This window comes from Haemaphysalis longicornis, unplaced genomic scaffold (assembly GCF_048455015.1).
Source record: "Haemaphysalis longicornis isolate Haplotype H1 unplaced genomic scaffold, Haemaphysalis longicornis Haplotype H1 scaffold_8, whole genome shotgun sequence".
Taxonomy (NCBI): domain Eukaryota; kingdom Metazoa; phylum Arthropoda; class Arachnida; order Ixodida; family Ixodidae; genus Haemaphysalis; species Haemaphysalis longicornis.
The window spans coordinates 192576971-192595194 of NW_027526445.1; the positions used below are offsets into that span (position 1 = coordinate 192576971).

At 44.0% G+C, this 18224-nt stretch overlaps 1 protein-coding gene and 1 long non-coding RNA gene across 3 annotated transcripts in view; both read right to left on the minus strand.

The window, feature by feature from the left end:
- Positions 1-11279, minus strand: part of LOC144149859 (uncharacterized) — a 108490-nt gene extending 97211 nt beyond the window's left edge. The window contains exon 1 of the long non-coding RNA XR_013318377.1: positions 1-11279. This exon is cut by the window's left edge and continues 42589 nt beyond it. This is a non-coding gene — a long non-coding RNA (uncharacterized LOC144149859).
- A 1540-nt stretch (positions 11280-12819) lies between these two features.
- Positions 12820-16040, minus strand: LOC144149858 (uncharacterized). 2 transcript variants are annotated; one of them, XR_013318376.1, is made up of 3 exons: positions 15930-16040; positions 15429-15495; positions 12820-15039 (listed from the first exon to the last, which is right to left on the minus strand). XR_013318376.1 is itself a non-coding variant. In XM_077681570.1 (2 exons), exon 1 carries the CDS (start codon positions 15869-15871, stop codon positions 15524-15526), a length of 348 nt encoding a protein of 115 aa, XP_077537696.1. In that variant the 5' UTR covers positions 15872-15923; the 3' UTR covers positions 12820-15039; positions 15429-15523. The 2 variants fall into 2 exon arrangements, 1 of the variants encoding a protein (XP_077537696.1); XM_077681570.1 differs by lacking the exon at positions 15930-16040 and having other exon boundaries at positions 15429-15923.
- Between the last annotated feature and the right edge of the window lie 2184 nt (positions 16041-18224).

The window sequence follows — 18224 nt, forward strand, 5'->3', positions numbered from 1 at the left end:
CGCGATTCGTCAGCATTTTAATTCGTTTTCTAACCACCATAACACAATTCTCACATCGCATAACTTCCGGCAAATGCCTCTCCCTTAGAAATATCAGTTTCGTAACACAATATCGTCCTAACCAATTTCACGTTTCAATATTTGCACCATACGCACCTCATTATGCCCCACCGACCTATCCCGATCATACCTCTACCGAAAGATATTTGATATCCTTTTCATTTAACACTTATTTGGGAACCAACTTATGCATTTCTAACATCGCATAGCATCAGGAAAATGCCTCTACCTTGAAAAATTCTGTTTCGCAGCACATCAGCCGAACGATCTTCACGTCTAACTTGCTATTTGCACCATATGCATCTCATTATGCCTCACCGACTTTTCCCATACCTCAGCCAAAAGATATTTCGTATCATTTTAATTTACTCTATTGGGAACCAACTTATAATGCATTTCTCACATAGCATAGCTTCAGCCAAACACTTCTACCTTGAAAAATTCAATTTCGCAACACATTACCAGCTGCACCATTTTCACGTCTAACTTTATATTTGCACCATATGCATCTTAGTTTACCCCACCGACGTATACCTCAACCGAAAAATATTTGATACCATTTTCATTTAACACTCATTTTTGAACCAACTTCGATTCATCCGCATCTAATTTGTTTTCCAACCACCATAAACCCTTAGTTCTCGGAATCGCTCAGCATCAGGCAAAAGCCTCTACCAAAAAAAAATTTTTTGCTTCATAACCTTAGCCCAACCGTTCTCAGGTCTATTATATTAGCACCACCTGCATCTCATTATACTTCACAAACTTCAGTATGTGGTCCATACCTTTTTTGATATTTGAAACCATTTGAAAGATATTTTATACCGTTTTTTATCAACACTCAGTTGGGAACGAACTTTATCGCTTTGATAGAACCACAGTATCGAAGTTGAATCAGCATCTCATTTGTTTTCACACCACCATAACCACAAAATTCTCACATCGCATAGCTTCAGGCAAACAAACGCCCCTACCTTGGAAAATTCCGTTTCGCAACCCAACACCAGCCAAACCATTTTCATGTCTCACTTTAGATTTGCACCACATGCATCTCATTATGCCTCCCTGACTTATCTGGATCATAACTCTACCAAAAGATATCCGGTACCGTTTTCATTTAACACTCATTTATGAACCAACTTCGATTCATCCGTATCTCGTTTGTTTTCCAACCACCACAACTACACAATTCTCATATCGCATAGCTTCAGGCAAATGCCTCTACCTTGAAAAGTTTCATTTTGAAACACCACTGCCGAATTGTTTTACATTGATGCACAATATGCATCTCATTATGCCTTAGACTTATCCGGATGGTACCTTTACCGAAAGATATTTGAAACCGTTTTTATTTAAGGGGGCAGTTGATTCTTTGTGGCCGAGTAACAGTAAAAAAAAGCGGTGAAAATTGACATTTTCGGCCTCCACGGCCATTTTTCTATCAGTCTAAACTTCCACATCAAAAGGCACCACATTTTGTTATAATGGCGACAAGCACTTTTCTTGCAATGCAAAGCTAGCATTATCACCTCTGATATCTGGGCATCCAGAGCAGGTTAAACTAATTCCTTTTGCTTCAGATACCGAAAGGTGTGGAGAATACAATGTTGGGAACAAATTTTTCAGATGGAGGCATTGGAAAAATATTCTGTCAATTGGCACCACCTGCAAGCCATTTCTGGCTAAGCGTGGGAGAAGCAAAGTTCACTGTGCTGTAAAACCATAACTAGCTGAATCAAAAAACTGCTTCCTACATTGTATTCTTTAGTCATTTGTCTGCCTAGCCACGTGGTAATTGCCATTCTGTATATAGTGGTTACTTTATAACTGTGACGCGAATTAACAGCAAGTAATCATTAACTCAAAATATAATCAACTTACAAAAAATATACTGGCAGATTTGAAATCAGCACAAAGAACTATAATGCAGTGCAGTTTCTTCAGAATTGGTTGGTAAATAAAAAAAAATAGCTTTAAGACCACTCTTCCCCCTTCACACTCAGTTGTGAACCAACTTTCGCTTTTATAGTACCTTTGTATCAATTTAACAGCATCTTATTTGTTTTCCAACCAATGTAACCATGTAACCACGCAATTCTTACATTACATAGCTTCAGGCAAATGCCTGCCTTGAAATATTTCATCTCGCAACACTTCAGCCAAACAGTTTACGTTGACACTTGCATACCTGCCAACCTGTTGACAGAAATTCGTAATATCTGGGGACTGGGAGAAGTGGTGGGCAGCACACTTTAATTTTTAAGTCTAAAATGATTCACATTTTCTTCACGCCTTCTCATATTTTCAGAACCATACATGAAAACCGCGAGTGTTGGAGTAATGAGCAGCAACTTCATTGGGAAGGGCGGCAAATTCGGATATCTACGATTTCGAGAACACTTGGTACTGTTTTCGCGGCTTCGAGCCCCCCTTTGCACTGCGAAGCAACTACCGCAGTCGTACCACACACAGGACACGGCAGTCATACAAAGAGCGCCACGAACACTGAAGTCGTAACCGGCCTGTGAACAACATGCTATAAGCAGGCTTGCCGAGGTAGCAGCGAGTTCACCCCGCTGCGTAGCCCACCCCCAGAAGACGACAGAAATCGCAGCTTCACAGATGGTGATAACAAGACTACGAATCGCTTTCTCGTGGCGGCGCAGGTTCCCCAGTGTCGTTTAAATAGATGGTCCCAATTTTTTCGAAAATTCGTAAAATTTCACGCAGGATTCGTAAAATCGAGACTCGTCAAAATTCGTACATTTTACGGAAATTTCGGAAGAGTTGGCAGGTGTGCACTAGCTCCGTATCTCATTTGATACCATTTTCATGGAACACTTTTTGTGAAACAACTTTCGCCCAACCTGCCATTTCACAAATCTCAATTCCACACCATAACCTGATTAGAACAGCATTCATGAATGCGAGTACAAAATGTTTTAATATGCCTAATAATCATTGCATCACGGCTCAATCGAAAGATAACATCTTTGAAACCACTTTTACTGAACACTTGAGTAAGCTAATGTTCTTTTAGCCTGACATGCTACCTAAATATTGCTTTCCAACCACCATAACCATGGTTTTCTCCTCGGGCGAAAGCTTTGGCGCAACATTCAGGTCCGCATCATAGCCTCGTAAAAGAGCACTTCCGTGTAATTTTATGCAGCCCTCCCATCTCATATGCCCCACAGGCTATCCTCACCGAAATCATTTTTGAGTTTTTTTCAGAAAACTCATTTTTTAAAACCAACATTCATCCTTTACTTCCCACCCCCATAATGATAGTCTTCAGAATAGCACATCTTCCAGCAAATACCTGCACCTCGCAAAATAGTTTCACATTACTATTTGTTGTGTGCACCAGTCATGTCGCAGGCCTCGTTCCAGTCCTTTCATTATAACCATTGAGTCTAAGCATCATTGTCATTCACCTTTAATTCTGCCAACCTCATATAGCAGACTTTCAGGCCCATGCCCAGTTAGTTTCACAGCAGACTTCAGAAACCGTTTTCCCAATTTTTGTACTCATTCTGTCCTTATAGATGATAAAATTTTACTGGTGTGATTAGTAATAAATTTATATGCAACATCTCAACCAAAATCTCGTAGATCCCGAGGCCCATGCCTGTAATCCACCATTCGCACCAAATTTCGCAAAATAGTTTAGTAGATTATTAACACACATTTATGTGCATCACCTCATCCGAAATATTTTTCTTGCAGTTTTGCAGCACCCCCCCTTCCCCCCCCCAATTGATATATCATTTGCATGTTATCCACCATACCCAAATCTAGGCAACGCTGCTTTTCTCACAACATTCACGCTCAGTTACGTCTACCCATATCGTAGATCTCCAGGCACGTCAGTTTTGCAAACTTTCGCAAAAAAATTTCAGAAATTTAAGTTTATTGGTATATCATTGGACATTTACGTGAATCCCCACAACCGAAATTTCAATCGCATGCTATCCACCATAATCAGACAACAGGCAACATTGCTTTTCCCACAACATTCACCCTAAGTTATGTCTATCTTGTATAGATCTTCAGGCACATGCCCGTAGCAAGTTTTGAATCAGTCTACCTCGCGTCGTAGCTCTTCAGGCACATGTTCGTAGCAAGTTTCACATCAGACTTCCATGAAAACCATGGAATTCATGTTTGTCTACACGAATTTACATGCATTACCCCATCAGAAAAATCCAGGTTTGCATCACTCCCAATCAACACCTCATTCGCGTTATCTACAATAACCATTGACAGTCTAGGCAACATTGCTTTCCCCAGGAGTTGTCTACCTCATATATATCTTCAGGCACACGTCACGTTTGTATTTAAGCATTTATAAACACAACTTTATGTGCATCACCTCAATCGACATCTTTCCTTGTTATCCACCATAAACTATCCGCCGTCTGGCAACATCGCTTTCTTTCACACCATTCAAATTCAGTTATGTTTATCTCATATCGTCGATCATCAGACGCGCATCATTACTTGATGTATTTATGCATTTGATTATCGATATAAATTTATATGCATCACCTCAATCGAAATTTCCCTTCGCAGCTTTTCATTGCCCCCCAATCAGGGGGGGGGGGTATCTCATTCACGTTATCCAGCACGAACGCAGTCTGGCAACACACACACGTTAGTTTCAAATCAAACTGCCACAAAAATCATTGCAAGTTTTTCGTATTCATTCACTGGATTGCCAACACAAATTTATATGCTTCCCTTCAATCGAAATCGTTCTCTTCGCATCTTTTCACCGCACCACCATCAGGGGGTCTCATTCTATTATACAGCATAAACCGCAGTCTGGCAAGATTGCTTTTCCCACAACATTCACCCCCTAGTTGCATCACCGATCTTCAGGCACGTGCCTGTAGCAAGTTTCGCAAAGGTCATATTTAAGCTCTTCAAGCACATGCCCATAGGTTTCGCATCAGACTTCTACAAAAACGTTTATGAATTCTTGTATTTATTACTTTATCAACATGAATTTGTACGCTTCACATCGGAAATCTTTCCCTTCACAGGCTTGCATCACAGCTAATCAGCAGGTCTTCCGTATGTTATCCACAACTATTTACAGTCTAGGCAACATTGCTTTTTCCACACCAATCATCATTGTATATGTCTACCTCATATCGCCGATCATATCTCCAATCTTCGGTTTCGAACAACTTTTGTAGTTATTCGTTTATTACCAACACAAATATACGCACCACAACAGAAATCTCTTTGCAGTTTTGCAGCACCCCCCCCAACAATCGGTATTTCATCCACGTTATCCACCATAACTATAGAGTCCACGCAACATTGCTTTTCCCGTAACGTTCACTGTCGTCTACCCCATACCGCATATCTTGCATCAGTTCTGCAAAAACAGATTATTAACAATATCAATTTCTATGCATCACAGCAGAATATCTTCCGCAGGTTTGCATTGCCCCCCAATCGGCATCATTTCAATTAAAGCCACCATAACCACTGGCAGTACAGCACAACGTTGATCTTCAGGCACATGCCTGTAGTTCGTTTCTCATCAGACAGCACCACACGCATCCAGTTATTCAACCAGAATTTTTATGCCAACAAAACCTCTTGTCGAGTTTTGCATCACACCCCGATAGGCATCTTATTTGCATGTCATCACCGTAACCATAAACTTGTTTCACAATATTCATCCTTGGTCTTTTCTATATCGCAGAGCTTCATGCACATTTCTCTACTTCCACCAGTCATTTACCTCAAATACAGGCAACTATTCTGAAAGCATTCCTACTCTTCATTACATGGTGTTATCACGTAGCTGTAGGAGACTCTCGTTCACTCACAAAATCCTGCTATAAAGTGTACGCCATAACAGCATGAAAGTATGATCAATTATCACGCAGATACCGCTAATCCACCAATATTAATACAAACGTTTCCAGAACAGCACAACACCCCCACAAGCATTCGCAATCTGCACTTTTTATGGAAGAGGCACTTTCTGCACATTGTAAATTTTATGCCTTAGAAGTTTGTGCACAGCCTGGACTGCTCCATTTCTAGCCCAAAATAAGCACTAGTACACCACAAAACCCTTCTGTGCAAACTGTTGCACTGCACTTCCCACAACATATAGCATATATCACTAGCAACACCAGAAACGATAACATTTAACAAGAGGTATACTATACCATTCAACCTCCATAGTCCTGGAACCCTTCTAGGTAGCATCTCGAGGGCGCACTAGAGGAAAAAAATCAACTCTGCTTTATCCATTACCCCATTTGAATTATCGCAGCACGAGTATGGGGCAATGGATAAAAGCAGCTAGCCCAAACGCCTTTGCATCATCTACTGCACAAAAGCAGTTTCAGAGCTAAGCACGTTTCAGGGGCGGCCTCCAAGTAACATACGCTGGCAACTGGGGTAACGCTTGTTTGATCCGTCTTTATTTCCTCAGTAAGCAACGCAAGGCTAGTACAAAACAGCGCATTAAACGTTGCTGTGAATAGAGCACTTTTGTGTTGCTGGCAGGCTCCCTTCTCCCCTGGCACCTGCCCCGCTCCACACCTCTGTTCCAGATGTTTTTCTTTTAGAGAGAGGGTTTCTCTCTTTTTTTAGGTATTTATTAAACTTATTTACAGCAACGCTTTTTATCACGAGTGTTCTGCGCATCCATAGGAACTGCAAATGCCACAAGGGCAATCCACGCAATAAGCACGCAATGCATTCAGATGCCCAAAAATTGATTATGTGCCTGGATAATGAGAATGACAAGAGATAACGAGAAATTCTTCAAAAAACAATTTTGTAAGGACTTCAGCACTATTACAAACTAGAAATGAAATGAAACTTCGAAGTGTACAGGAAATTATAGCACGGCACATAACTACCAAACGATGCAGACTGGAGCATGACCAATACAATAAATAAAATTCAATTTCTGCAATGCCCCTTAAAATTTAAACCAATCGGCACAACAAAGTTCAGAACCTGGAGACGCTTCCTTGGAGCTCTCCATTATCCTCGGCTTTAGATTTATGTAAAAGACTTGTTGGCAAAATTTCATGCTATGCATTAATAGACTCGTGGTATGCAGTAGCTTGCTTTCATTGAGAAAATCTTTGCTTGACTAGGCTTTGCTTGTTCAGAGTAGTTCGTCTATATTTCACAGTATGCACTAGAAAGTTCAACCTAATACTGAAAATTCTGCAGCTTTATACTCGGCTTGACCACAGGAAACTATTTCCTCTGACCCGAATCTAGTATTTCATCAGGTGCTTGTTCGTAGTTCATAATCTTTTGCCAAGCTTGACTCGTCAGTAAAAGGCTTTGTTAACTTCAAATTTCTTAGTCCGGGGAAATTTCTTCGAATCTTCCAGCCTTTTAATATATGCTTGGCTTCCCAAATTTGTTCACGGGATGTTATGCTAGGCACTAGGTTGAATTTTTCAGAAGCAATCTTGCCGCCTATGTTGTCACGCTTGGCTCGATACAAAATTTCCCATTCAGACGTTCGCAGTACTTCATGCTAGGCAACCAGCTTCACGATCCATTTTGCTTTGCTGCCTTAGAGACATTCAACTTGAAATTTCAAAATTTCTTCAGCAATCTTGCAGTTTTTTTTTATGCTTGGCTTCTCAAACATGTTCCGAATTTTATGCTGGGCACTAGCTTGTTCATATCACGGAATCCTTCAACTTTGTCTTCACGCTTGGCTTGATACGAAATTTCCCATCACTTAAGCTTCATACAAAATTTCCTGTGCACGCATGTTTGCGGTACTTCACGGATGATCAATTTAAAAAAATGGCTTGAATTTGCTTTGCTTCCCTAGACTTCCTTTCTTCACAGCAATATAATGCACTATGTTAGCATATCGTGTTATGGAAATTAGTTTTTCAGCGCGCTTTTCTTGTGCATATTTTTCTTGCAGACTTCACAAGCCTTGGCATTGCAACTTTTTCCTGTCGACTTCATCTTGGGAATTGGTTTGTAAACTTTCATATCATTAAGGAAATTGACAATTTCGTCGCAATACCTGTCATATTGCAGGTTTTTCACAGTACCTTGCTGCATTCTCTTAAAGCAATCTTACAAATGTCTTATCCTTGGCTTCCTACACTTTTCATTACATTGTTCTATCGCCAGCTTTTTCACATACCAGTAAAGCAGAGAAACTTTCAAATAGTTTTCATCTCGCACTGTATTAGCTTTTTATTACACCTCACTTGTTGCACTGTCGAACTTGTTCACAGTATTCATACATTAAATCGTATTCAGTACCTTGCCGAATTTTTTTTTTTTTTTTTCAGAAGCCAAGAAGCAATCTTCCAACCTTTTCATGCTTAACCTAATCAGCAAGACTTGTTTCCGGTACTAGGCAGTATTTTTATGCTGGCATGTTAAATTAAGCAGGACTTTTTTCCAGTATTTTGCAGTCTCCGAACATCATTATGCTTGGCCTGTTTAAGCAAGACTTCTGTATTTTATTTTTAGTAAGACAATCTTTTTTCAGAAAAATCTAGCATTCTTGTTGCACTGTCGAACTTGTTCACAGTATTCATACATTAAATCGTATTCAGTACCTTGCCGAATTTTTTTTTTTTTTTTTCAGAAGCCAAGAAGCAATCTTCCAACCTTTTCATGCTTAACCTAATCAGCAAGACTTGTTTCCGGTACTAGGCAGTATTTTTATGCTGGCATGTTAAATTAAGCAGGACTTTTTTCCAGTATTTTGCAGTCTCCGAACATCATTATGCTTGGCCTGTTTAAGCAAGACTTCTGTATTTTATTTTTAGTAAGACAATCTTTTTTCAGAAAAATCTAGCATTTCTACAACGCTTCACTTGTCAAAAACTTGGTCCAGACTTGTTTGCAGTGGTTCATTCCATGCACTGGCTTATTCATAGCAAGTTTCAGCACTTTCTTCAGAAGCTATGTGGCTATCTTTTCAGAAAAATTTTCTAGAACTTCTACTTCACTTCACTTGTCAAAAGCTTTGTCCAGACTTGTTTGCAGTTCATTCCATGCACAAGCTTGTTTCGTAGGCTTCCTTTGTGAAAATATTCTTTAAACGATGTTGAGAATTCGCGCAAAATAAGATGAGCGATCATGTAGAGGGCAACAAATTTTGCAGTAATGATGGTTCATTCTGTGAAATGCCTTTAACCTTCTCTTGCTATCCAGAAAGGAAATTGCATACGTGATTGAATGAGCTTGAAGTTATTAATGATGCAACACTCGCTTTGGCGAACACATAGTTTGCGAACGATAGTTGATGGTACAGACGTGTGCAGTTGTCACTGCAATTTGTTTTGCAACCAATGTGAAGTCTTCCTATGAAATTATTTCTAGCTTGGGACGTGCTACAACAATCATTAACTGCTACTCATGAGGGCTCAATTATTGCATGAAGCGATGGAGTGACTAAAACCAAACCAGACATTTGTAGCTCTGCAAATAATGTGAATGTTTGCAGGCACAATGATGCACGTTTTCATAGGTAGCTCAGCACTGTGCAGAAGGCTAGAAACAGTACTAATAGAGAGTCTTTAAATTCACCAAACTAACGTTGCTTTACTTCCTTTTTACTTGCATAAAGCAGCCATCTAAAGCTGAAAATACCCTCACGAAGATGGCATAAACTCAGCAATACTTGCTTATGAGGAAATGGAGCCGCTTAACAGATCAATCGATAGACGCTTGGGGAACTCTAACTTGGAATGTCTTGTAGAGCAAGCTCTACAAGGCCATTTGAAGGGTACGGCCACTACTCCGATACAGGTACTTTACATTCCAGTTACCAAAACATTGCACTCAGAAATATTTTGAGTACGCATGGAGAATGCCTTGTGAACAAGTTTGATCACTCTTCGCATCTAACAGTTTCAAACTATTCAACCCTATGCACGATATGCCAATGCTAATCAAATTGCGTGGAATCTGCTCCTGAACATCCATGACATGCCAGCATAGGTGCAACACAAAGCGGGAAATACTGATCGCAATCATAGTGCGCAAGTTTCTGTTATAAGTGGCAAGCTAATGAATGTCATGAACCAAATGAAAAAAGGCATTTCATGCCACCCGATTTCTCACAGCTCAGCTAATGAAAGGCATTTCATACTTAGTTAAGGTTCTTCAGTCACTGGCGCAAAGACCACCAAAGATGACAATACAGCAAAAATGATTAGCCAAGCTCACCAGCGCAACATAAAGACATGATCGCAAACAAAATTAGTAATGATGGCACCTTGCCAATGGGATTTCAATGGCAAATGTAATGGTAATACTGCAAATACAGTGCATTCATAGCTCATGGTTTTTAAGCCAACACCTTGCTTCATAGCAATAATTTTTCAGAACTGAACGTGACTAAGCTGCATAGCACGGTGCAGCTGTCAAAGTTCGTGAGCCAGAATTGGCATTACGTCAATACGGCAAAATATTTTGTAGGAATTGCATCATCATGAGACTTCGCGTGAAGTAAAGACTTGCGACGAAACTTCCGATGGTGGTGACACGGCCATTAAGGCAGAGACGGCGATAGTGGACTAGTGGACATCTTCAGAGACCTCGCGCTCAGTTCCATCGCGGGAGGGAAGGACAAAGCTACGATGATCTTCCGACGAAACCTGGCACGCCTCACACGCCAGACCGCAAGACGACGCATCGCCGACAGTCCGCTACACCGGGAGCACGGGAACCACAGGACCAGACACAGCACCGCGGAGAATGGCACAGCCCAGGCACGCACCCTCGAAGAGGAGCCGCCAACCAAGCGGGCACGCGCATCCTCCACGACGGCCGGCCAGCCAGCGGATAACCCTCGCCCTCCAGCGGTAGCGGGACCCTCGCCGAAACGCCTTCCTCTCTCAGCGGGGGGTCGCGCTTTTTCCATCGCGGCACACAAAGCAGCGGACGACGCACCCGATGCAGCCACGCCCGGGAACGGAACACGCCCCACCACGCACCAACCACACACGTCACCACTCACGCCTGGGAGCTGCAAGAAAACCCCCCCCACTCCCCAGCACACTAACCCCACCCCTTTTAAACATTACACCCCAAACTTGACCCCAGAGAACCCACAAACCCACCCTTAAATATTTTTATCGCAGGAGAAAACCCACATTGAGCCCTTTACCCTTTTAAAACTCGTTGCAAAATCCACTCTGCCCCCCTTTTTCCTTTACATTATACTTATCAGAGGAAACCAAGCATAGCCTTTTCTTCAGAGCCTCGAGAAGACCTCGTGCACACCAAGTCCTTGACAAGGACGGCCAGCAAGCAAGAAGATACAGCAGGAGTAGTGGAGACGGCAGTAGGAACTTTGCCTTTAGCAGCCGGCAGGGCAGGTGCTTGAACAGAGGCTCGCCCACTTCCCAGGGGTGGGGCTTTAGGGCCAGGGCATCCAGGGCCAGTGGAAGCATTAAGGGAACCAGGGCTCGGCCACCGGGAGGACTCCATTGCCGCCTAGGTGCGCGCATTCCAACGGTAGTAAGCGGTGGGCCCAAAACCACAAGGGGTAGTAGAAAAGTCTCAAGGGCTACAGCTGTACTCCCTGCACCCGCCACGAGACGTTGCCCCAGGGCGTTTCGCGCATCCCCTTGCCAGCCACACAGCCAGGTAGGCACCGCACACGGAAGCTAGGGTCGCCACGGAAGCTGCAAGGACGCGTGCACACCAAACTCCCCCCCCAAGCACCCCCGGCACTTTGCACGAAAATGGAGAAGGGAACAAAAGGAAATGGGTTCGCACTCACTGCACGCTAACAGGATGGCAGCTACGCAGTCTCTACTTATGGTGGACAAGATGCAAAACCTGCACAGCAAAGGAATGTTCCACCCCCCCTTTCCCCAATCCCAAACAAAAACTAGGCAGTGCTTACGTCAAATCCTCTTGTTGGCCGATCAGTTCTTCAGACACCAACACGGCTGGCTGCAAGTCTTAGAGCAGCAAATTTAAATACAACCCCCCCCCCCCCCACCTTCCCCTCCCAGCAAAGGCCCTACGCCGAATTTAAGCACAGAACACCGAGCAATAATTTTGCATGAAGTCCTTGCTCGAGACTTAATTCCCCCATTCCAATTCCCTAAAAGAACCCAACAATTTCGCATAAAGACTTTTTTTGAGATTTAAACAGTGCTTACTTTGGTCCTCTTGGTGAAGATAGGCACTTCCAAAATGGTGGCTGCAAGTCTTACAGCAGCAAATTTAACGAGCCCCCACCCCACCCGAAAATTGGTATTGACAAAGGGGAAAGCTTACGTAGGCAGCTGCTCTTCAGAGATTACCAGCTGCTTTGCCATGACACTGCGTGAACTTCCACACAAACACAGTGACCCTCCCTCTCCCACACTACCTCTCAAGTTTGCAGCAGGCTGCACTCGAACCTTTTCCATTCCTGCAAAAACGTGCTTTGTGATGACTACCCCCCCCCCCCCCCCCCGTGCCCCACAAAGTATTCATCGCGTGCACGCTTACAAACAGAACAGGCCGCTTCCACGTGGTCCCTTGAACTGCAAAGACTCATGCCAACTGCACAGTTATGCACTAACCCCCACCCTTCTACCCCAGTGCCGAAGTCCCCAATGAGAAAGCCCACCACATTACAGCAATGCAACACAAGTCCAGCAAAGCAAGTGCCTGCGCATATCAATCGGCCATTATGCAACGAGACCCGTGCAATTTCAGTAGGAAAAACCAGAACCATCACAAGGGGCTTACAAAAAAAGCTTTTCCGTGCAGATGAAAAGATCGCGGTGCGCAGGGCAGAACGGAAGGAAGCGACTGCAGCGCTCCAGGTCAGTTGGGACGAACCGCGTGAAGGGGGTCGGCAGAAGAGGTAGGTGTCACTACGGCCACCCAGGCGAGTGTGCAACGTGTGCCTAGTTTGCTGCAACGGCTAAAAAGCGAAGCATACAACAACCCCCCCCTCCCACTCGAGACTACTTGGAACAAATCATGCTAAAATGCATGTTCCCAAACCACACCAATATGCAGTCATTGGACGCAAACACAAACACTGCAACGATAACGAGCACTGAGTGAATAGACTGCAACAAGCGCAACAGGAAGGTGGAATGAAACATTTGCATACGAACTGCAGGGCAGGTGTCGCGAATACCTGTGGCCAACGGAGACACCGGCTGGGGCTTATTTACAAGTGCAAGGGTGGTCCTTACAAGCCCGGTCCTTCGGAGTTCCCTCACTTCGCCATTCTATTACCAGCGAACAATCAGCATGGTGATCCAACTATCTTCCGTATCTAGCCCTTCCGCCATGGGTCAGAATCCCGAATACCTGTAAAGCAAAGGTACTTAGCCCCACTCTGGAATACATGTGCCTGCCATCTAGTGTGCTGCTACGCAATCTACCAGATAAGTTTCTGCAAGTGTTAAGAGCTCCTGCAGCACAAGTTACATAGGCTAAGATTGACAAAAGAAACAGCAAACCAATCCTGAAACTTGGTCCCGGGAAGCTCGCTTGGAAGTTCGTGTACTTTTGACGCTGCCATAGGAGTCAACCTTGTGCATGGATCGCCTACTTGTGAAACTTGATCTTCATGGTTGCATTGGGCTCCTACTTGTACATGAATAGAAATTTTTGTAACCATAGCAACCCCCCCCCCCTTTTCTGTTGAAACTGTGGTAGTAGCTCCTTTATCTGGTTATTGGACCCCTCTTCTCCACTTGATAACTTCAATAACAGATTCTCTTGAAACAAGGTGTCTGGTTCTTTTTAGTTGCATGCTTGAGCTAAACTTGGAACTTGGTAAATTATTTTGTCAACTTTACTTGAGAGTGGTTTTCTTGCTAACTTCTACTTGTACAAGGTTTTTTTTGGAAAGTTGCTAGAAGTATCTTGTCACATCCTTGCTAACTTCTACACTTGCATAGGTTTGAAAGGCATTCTCTTCATCGATGGTATCTTTTGGTGCTTGCAATACTTTTGAACATACGGAATCTTTAAACTTCATTGCAGTTGCATGCGCAAGATGAACACTTCTAATTCACTGTGCTCTTCCCTTCAGCATGTAACTTCCAAATAAGGTTTCTTGATTCATTTTGTTGCACAAGAGATCAGCAGAAATTCAAGAAGTTGGAGATGGAATGGCAAACCAGTGACTGTTTCCTTCTGTACTTGCTTTAGAGGACTTCGGCTCTTGGACAAACATGAAAAAACTTGAACTCGGGAACTCTGGGACCTTCATTGCATTTTCCTTGAGGGCATTCACAGCTTTCAATTACTTCCGAGGGAAACGTGGAATCCAGAATAATGTTACTTCCATGGGAGATACTTGAGATGCAGAACAGGCCTGAAGGGATGCTATAAAAGAAATTCCAGAAAAGCGGTAATGAGAAGCTACTCTGCAAGAAGTTTGAGGCTAAGCCTAAGTGTAACTTTGCAAAAAAAGTCTGACCTAAACTTTATAACCTGCCACGGAAAGCCTGCAAATAATGCAGAGTTAATTTGAACAGTACATACTATGATCACCTAAATTTTGTACAATTAAACTCAATTAAAATCTGCTTTTAAATCATTAAGCTTCCAGAAAATTACGCTATCCCAAACATGGCAAAGTACGCACTGGACAGAAGCTAAGCTTAGCTCACCAACACATACAGCAACCTTCGCAGAAAATATAAAATGGAAGTCAAACCGATATCCCGTAGAACGATCTCGGACGATGCTGGCGCGTCGCGCAAGTGTAGAGTTCCACTGAATGCAGCACTTCGATAGATCAGTTGCTGGGGTCATGTAGCTCCGTAACAGATTGGCTGCGGGCTAATGTAGGGCAACGCTTGTCCTGAAATGCAATTCCCTTTAAAGCGGGCGCTCGATGCGTTCTACTTGAAGGTTCCATTATAAATCTGAATATTCAGTAAGCCAGTGAACAGCCGCTCTTCTTTTCCCTTCATGAACGAGTTGCCTTGAAGTCAAGCTTGCAAAACGTGCGTAAGTGACCTACAGGTGCAAAGGAAATGCAACGTAAGTAAACACGCGTCAATTGAAAAATCGGCGAGATCGTCAAAATGAAACGTTCGCGCCTCAAAATTGGCGTACAGTGGCGGGGAACTGATAGGCAATCGTCGGGATGTCATGCAGAGACGTCACAGTGACGCACCACGTTAGGCTTAATCATCAAACAGGACGCCATATTAAATTGCGCTAAGCTAAGCCTACCAAGATGGCGGCCGCTAAGCGACAAAATTGACTGCACATTCGGGCATAATCTTTTATATTTCATTTGGAGGACTATGGCTATGTACATCGAGCGATGATGAGTTATTTACAGGCGCGATACGAATATATTAACAATGTGCATTTACGGCGTCGTAACCACCAGGACTCACTCCCTTCCAGCGGACGCAGACATCCTGGCGGTAGTCGCGCCGTGGGGGCGGGAGGCGGTGGTGGGAACTGCAAGAGAGAAGAAACGACGCCACACTCAGTGTCGGTCCCGCACTGCCACTGGTTCCTGCCGTAGCTTCTCAAAGAAACAGTTCAGGGAAAGTGGGTCGTCGTCGCTCGAGCTGTTGCCGCCGCCATCTTGGTTCGCCCGCTTCGGCTGGGAACCATACTCGGACCACAACTCCTGCCAGCGCCGCTTTCGGTTTAGCCGCTTGCGCTCCAGCTCTTCCTTGGCTCTTGCATACGTGGCGCGGACGAGGACGTTCATCCTGAGGTCGCACTTCCGCCCTAACCATTTCTGCCAGGCGATGTTCACGATCTTCTGAAGCTCTTGCGTATTCACCATAGTGGTCGAGCTGCTCGCAGCACCGACAACGGCTACCATGCTGTCCGAATCCCACTGAACACAGCCCAAGGTAAGCAGGCAGTCGAATCGAGCTTACCTGATCGCAGACACGCGGCGGCGTGCTCCAGCACACGTCCCTGCGAAAAGTTCCGCTGAGGAGAACGTCACATCAGCTTATATAGGCCTCCGCAGTTGTTTGTAGCACTCCGCCTCCAAGAAATATAGTTCTAAGTAATAGCGTCTAAAAAAATTTTAATTCAAGTAAACCCCAATAAAAAAAACCTATTTATTGTTTGGTTTTATGCATAAAACTGAATCACAAAATTTTTCACTTTATTTATTGTGACATATCGAAACTGCGCTCCAGGATGTTCCGCGGAGGAATTCTGTCTGGGGACTGTGTGCGTCGCCTGGAAAATTCCTCGGCGTGACGTCAGCTAGGGTCGCGATTGGGCAGGCCAGACACGCCAGCAAGCCTTCGTGTTTTGCTCGTTTTTGTTTGTTCGTTGTTTCCTGCCCTATTTTCTTTCACCAACGTAGAGCAACAGCAAAACCCTGTTTTGGGGTAACTTGGCTGGTTATTTGAGGTAGGAATCTCGAGTTAAGCCGCCACGTAGTGGTTTGAAGCGGGTTTTCTTTGCTAAACTTGCGGTGTGCTTGAAATTGAGATCAGTCTAGAATGTTCCAGACATCGGCACATTCGAGAACGATCTATGTAGCTTCGAAGTAATACGGTAATATTTGCAGTTTTTCCCGCTGCTTTGGGGTTCTGGCATAAACAGCTGCCCTTGTTTTAACAAGATTCGTTCTTACGAGTCTGTAACCATATGTTTGTGCCCTGTACGTTGTGTGTACGATTCGGGACGGACTGCTAACACTAATTTTCGGGCAACGTAATGGCTACGCGTCGATGACGGCGTGAGTGGCTCGCTGACTAGCATTTATTTATTTTTTTCATGCCCGTCGATGCTGCGTTTAAAATGAAAGCTGCTGTGATGACATGCCGGCGGCGTTTGCAATGTCTGACCCGCAATCGCCTTCGATCGATCGCGTTTACGCAGCATTCCCGCGGTAACCGCCTCTACGAACTGAAATACGTTGTCAAAACCTTGGCGATTTGTACTGATGCAGCGCGAACGGGAAAATTGAGGAACAACAAGAATGCTGCCGAGTCGGAACCCGACGCTTCCGAAAAAATATTTCCTTTATTATCCATCGCCCTTCAAGAAACACGCCCTAGCATTGTCTTGTTGGTTACAGGCGCAGTTCATCGTTACTTATCCCGTGAAATTTTGTTTTTCGTTTTTCCTCCATACGATACGCAAAAGCCTGTCGCCACAACCGACGTATGGAGCCAAGGTCGTCACATCCGATATCCAAGCGAAAAGCGTCATCGAAACGTTTACTGTACTGTTGGTGGACCGCTTCTCTTCCTCAGAATTATAGCTGAGTCATCAAACGTCCCCGTTTTGAGTCAGGGGTGAATGAACGTAACTGAGAATAGACAGCTTTCAAAACCTGCGTCCGGTGTTTCACTCCTCGCGCTGGAGCACACGCACTCTCTCTCCTGAATACCCGACCCCTGTAATCCCTTTTTAGTTGCTGTTCTGGCGAAACTAACAGGGAAAGGCTCGAGCTCGATCACATTTACAAACAAGGCACGAAATCCGTCTCCTGAGGGGCGTGGTTTTCACAACAAGTTTTCCATCTTATGGACGTGATCAGTTTGAAAAGTCTGAACCCGGAGCATTTCCCATGCAGATGCTGTAATGCAAGCGTGCACCTTCAGCGTACATGGGAGTGTGCACAGCTTAGAAGCTAATGCAGTGTTGCAGCCTTGCATTTCCATCACAACAAACACTGTCAACAAAGCAGGTGCTTGGCAGATAAATTCAGGCAACGGGAAAAAAGCAGCACCAGCTTCTGTACTGTGGTGCACAGTTGTTTTAATTGCTGTAGAACCCTGTTGCATAGTAGGTCCAGCTGTAGTGAATCCCTCATGCGGGAAATGTGGGTCTTGGTTGAATCTTTACCTCTTATTAAAGCACCCCAATATGGTTAGCAGCTAGAAAATAGTTTTCAGCTGACAGAAAGCACTAGTGCCTTCTTTTCTTTCCTGTCTTTCTCTCTCATTTTGTGCTTGGGTTTCGATCGTGGATATTCATTAACTAGCTCATCTGCCCATTTTAGATCGCATGTGTGGTAAACAGACATCTTTGGTAGCCGTTTGGGCTGCGGTGGTTGTGTTAGCTAACTTTGCACAAAAAGTTTATATTGAGGCGCGCAATAAAAGAAGCATAAAGGCCCATTCACACTTGCGACGACGCGACGAAGGCGAAAGCGATCGCCACCCTTGCTGTTCACCCTTGCACGCGACATCGAGCGACGGGCG

What these genes read in the sequence shown, in the direction of transcription:
- LOC144149858 (XM_077681570.1), bottom strand. Translation starts at nt 15,871, where the DNA reads ATGGTAGCCGTTGTCGGTGCTGCGAGCAGCTCGACCACTATGGTGAAT.